This window comes from Myotis brandtii, unplaced genomic scaffold (assembly GCF_000412655.1).
Source record: "Myotis brandtii unplaced genomic scaffold, ASM41265v1 scaffold827, whole genome shotgun sequence".
Taxonomy (NCBI): domain Eukaryota; kingdom Metazoa; phylum Chordata; class Mammalia; order Chiroptera; family Vespertilionidae; genus Myotis; species Myotis brandtii.
The window spans coordinates 745,376-749,457 of record NW_005371360.1 but is presented as its reverse complement, the minus strand read 5'-3'; the positions used below and the strand labels follow the sequence as shown (position 1 = coordinate 749,457).

At 57.7% G+C, this 4,082-nt stretch overlaps 1 protein-coding gene across 1 annotated transcript in view; it reads right to left on the bottom strand.

Annotated features, from left to right (window-relative positions):
* CATSPERD (catsper channel auxiliary subunit delta) overlaps positions 1 to 4,082 on the bottom strand; it is a 46,709-nt gene that overhangs the window by 3,751 nt on the left and 38,876 nt on the right. Inside the window, exons 18-20 of the mRNA XM_014531867.1 lie at positions 2,983 to 3,057; positions 2,020 to 2,148; positions 352 to 532 (exon numbers count right to left, since the gene is read on the bottom strand). Coding sequence (XP_014387353.1) covers positions 352 to 532; positions 2,020 to 2,148; positions 2,983 to 3,057 — 385 coding nt within the window. The remainder of the gene's footprint in view (positions 1 to 351; positions 533 to 2,019; positions 2,149 to 2,982; positions 3,058 to 4,082) is intronic.

The following is a 4,082-nucleotide window of genomic DNA, read 5'->3' as shown; positions in this document are numbered from 1 at the left end:
GACTGAATATTGGTATCCCCCCCCCCAAAAAATTCACATGTTAAGACCTAACCCCTAAGGGGATGGTACGAGGAGATGGGGACTTTGAGAGGTGATTAGATCCTAAAGCTGTGCCCCTATGAAAGGACCTCTGAGAGCTCCCTCGCCCCTCGGCCACGTGGAGACACAGGGAGCAGACAGTCGCTTAGGAACCAGGAGGTGGCCTCTCACCAGACACCAGGTCTGCAGCACCTTGACCTTGACCTCCAGCCCCCAGGATGGAGAGAATAAATGTTGCTGTCCACAGCCCCGGCTGTGGTATTCTGTGACAGCAGCTAGACGGACCCAAACGATCGGAAGAGTGACTGCTACCTCTCGATCCCAGGCGAAGAACATGCCCTGGGAGTCCCTTATGATGGTGGTCCAGTTCTGCGGCTGGGAATTGCAGTGCGCGGTCCTCGCCGTTAGGGAGTAGGTGTATGTGAACAGCCCGTTCACCTCCAGCAAGACGTACTCGGCCTTCACAACTTCCTGGAACTTATCTCCCTGCCACCTAGGACACACGCACAAGAGCGGCGGGGCTGGGGTTGTGCAGGGAGCAGGCAGCCGTGGGTTAGGAGACCGTTCTGGGGCGGGGCTCCTGCCCCCCGGCGGACACTCGTGGATGGTCAACAGGTGGACGCAGCAGAGGCAGGCGGGACAGAGTGGGGGGGGGCATGGGAGGGGGCCAAGCATTGAGATTTTCCATGGGGTGGACACAGAGGCATCTCCGGGGAGGAGACACGTGAGCAGAGCCTGGGAGACACTGGTGTGATGTCCTACCACCGAATGACGTCGTTTGTTAAAGATTCCGATTAATTAATAAGCAAGTAAACCATGAACGACGCCCTTCGCACCAGTCCGCTGGTGTTTTCCGGACGAGCATCTGCCAGCGTGCAGCAGGGCTCCCTCCAGGGCGGTAAGGAGGGCTGCTCTAAGGCGCCGTTGCTCGGACGCACGTTCTGTTGGCTCCCGCCAGCGCGGAGCTGACCTCCTCGGACAGGACCCTTTCCTGCCCTCACCCCTCTCACACATCCCCGCATGGCGGCTCTGAGCCAGGGCTGGCCCCTAGGCCACGGCTCGGTCCTGTGCGTCTGCCTGGGATTTTACCTGGGCGCGGAGTGGGACAGGCGGAGCTAAGACGTGAGGGGCTAACCTAATGCTTGCGGCGTGAGCTGTTCCGTCTGGCCACAGCCACGCAGTCAGGTGATAGGCCAGGCCGATGAGCTTCTTTCAATTAGTTCCCACTAAGTCACATGGAAAGCCAGGTGCTCAGGCTACATGCCCAGTGCCCAGTGGCCGCGTGGAGCTCCTGGCTGCCCATCGGGTGGCCCAGAATTATGGGGCGTTTCCACCACCGCAGAGAGTCCTGGGCCACCACGGGGTCGGGGGCCCTGGTCCCAGCCCCCCAGGGCCTGTGCTGAAGTGACCTTACTGGACCATCCATCACCCGTAAAAATGCAGGAATGACACCAAAGTGTGTCCCCCAAATTCGGATGTTGGAGCCCCAGCCCCCAGGGTGATTGTCTGGAGGGGCCCTGACCCCGGAGGAGAGGAGACTCCAGGGCTCACTGGCTCCCGCCACCCGAGGAGGCAGGAGGAGGCCGCGGGGCGCAGGAGTCTCGGGGAACCAGCCCTGCCGACTCCTTGCTCTTGGACTTGGGGCCCCAGGACTGAGAGACAGTCACGTCTGACGTCTAAGGCCTCCCCCTACCCTCGCCCCCGTCCCTGGAATGTTGTCATGGCCACGGGAGCTAAGACGGTGGGTGGGTGGGCACGTAGGGGCTGTCTGAGCTGAGAGCTGGGGGGGGGGCAAGAACAGGGTAAGGAGAGGGCACAGCTGGGCAGAGGGCCAGTGGGGCTGGAGAGGCCGGGGGTGGAGGGGGCTGAGGGGAAGACTGAGCTTTATCCAAGAGCGATGGGGGCACCTGAAGGGCCAGGCGGAGCGGGGAGCAGGGAGCATGGCCGACCACCTCCCCACCAGCCTCACAGGGAGCTTACAGTTCCAACACGGGCTTCCAGGGGGTGTCATAGGGGACGAGGAGGGGACAGCCCAGCTTCTCGTAAGGGTAGTGTACCACCAGGTCCTGGGCGGCCTTCTGGCCCTGGAGGTTGGGGTCGTAGGCTTCCCTGAGCAGAGAGGGGGCAGGGGTGAGGTCCCTCCAGGCCGCCCGGTGCCCACCCCACCCCCTCCTCCCAGGCTCAGCTGCTTCCAGGGGAGGGGAGTCTGAGGAGGGGGCAGCAGCCATCCCCTCTGCGATGGTTAACTTTTTGGGTCCACTTGGCTGTGCCCCAGAACCTGGATGTGTGGTCAGACATTATTCTGATGTTTCCATGAGAGTGTTTTTTGGGGATGAAATTAGCATTTAAATCAGTTGGACTCAGTAGAGTGCCCTCCCCAAGGCAGGTGCATTCAAAGGCCTTAATAGAAAAAATGTGTGCCTTCTCTCTCCCTCCCTCCTTCCCTCCCTCCCTCTCTGTCTTTCTGTCTCTCTCACTGTTTCTCTGTCCCTCTGTCTGTCTGTCTCACACACACATCCTGTCACTTCTCTTTCCGTGAAGACCCCTGACTCACACATTCCTTTGTGCCTCATGAGGCCTGACTGCAGTCACACTGGTCAGTAAGCCCAACCGCGCCAGTTTGGGCCTTGGCCGTGGCCCTGGATAGCTGACTGACTTTTGGTTTGTATCTGGGGGGGGGGGGGGGGGGGGGCTGCACCAGCAGGGAGGGGCTCCCCGAGCCTGGTGCTAAGACGGCTGAGCCCCTTCCATGCCCTCTTGGTGGCACGAGGGACCAGAGCACGGCTGAGAGGCGCACCTGGGCTCCCACCCCCTCCTGCTTTGGCCACAGTGTCTGGCCAGCCCTCCTCGCTCAGCGCTCAGCGAGCCGCTGCAGGCTGGGAAGGGTCTGTAAGATGGGGGTGGTCACGGGAGGGAGGGGGTGAAGGAAAAGCGCTGGCTCACTTCTCGATGACGTAGCTGTAATTGTCCTGAAGGACCACGGGGTCGAGGTTGCCTGCGTAACAGGCTGAGATTTCTCTGAAAGCAACAAAAGGGGGTGAGGCGCTGCTGACCCCACACAGAACTGAAGCAGCATGAATTCTTCCCTTTGACATATATGCCCCATTGGTTTGATATTCGAGCCCTTTCGTACTTTCTGGTTCTCCGAGATGTTCCAGGCTTATCTCACCCAAGGATATTTTCCCATTGATTTTAATAGAGAGTGGAATAGAGGGAGAGGGACAGGGGAGACGGGGAGAAAGCAGGGGGGTGGGGGTGGGGTGAGAGAAACACTGATGTGAGAGAGACACATTTATTGGTTGCCTCCTGCATGGGCCTAGGATTGAACTTGCAGGCCTGGTATGTGCTCTTGACTGGGAATCAAACCGGAGACCCTTTGGTGTACAGGCCAATGCTCTAACCACGGATCCACACCGGCCAGGGCACTCCAGGCTTACCTTGCATCTTATCTGCTCAGCCTAGAATCAGCCCTTTCTCCAAGGAGCCCTAAGGCCAAAATCATGGCACTGGGCGTTCTGACATTTGAAACCATCATTTCCTTGTTCTTCTATGTACTGTGCCACCTGGGCATTCATCCTTAGTTGATTTTTGCCTGATTTTGTCTTCTTAAGACTAGACTCATGCTATGTGTGTTCTCTTATGTCTTTAGAACGATCCATCCAGCTAATTCTGCCTCATTTGTTTTCATTGCCACATTAGGCCATTGTATCAAAACATCATACCTGATCTACCAGCCTCTAGTCCAAGCACGTCAAACTCGCGGCCGGCATAACAGACGAGGCATGCGCCCACCAGCCGCGAGTTTGACGTGCTCGCTCTAGTCGATGGACATTTGAGTTGGCATGCTTCCAGCTTGGTGCTATTAGGCCCTGGCCCGGTAGTGCAGGGGCTTAGATACACCAAGGTTGGGGTTCAATCCCGTCAGGGCACATACAAAAATCAACCCATGAATGCACAAGTGAGTAGAACAACAAATCAATCATCTCTCTCTCTCTGTAAAAAAAGTAAATAGTTAAAAAAAAAAAAAAAGAAAAAAAAAAAAA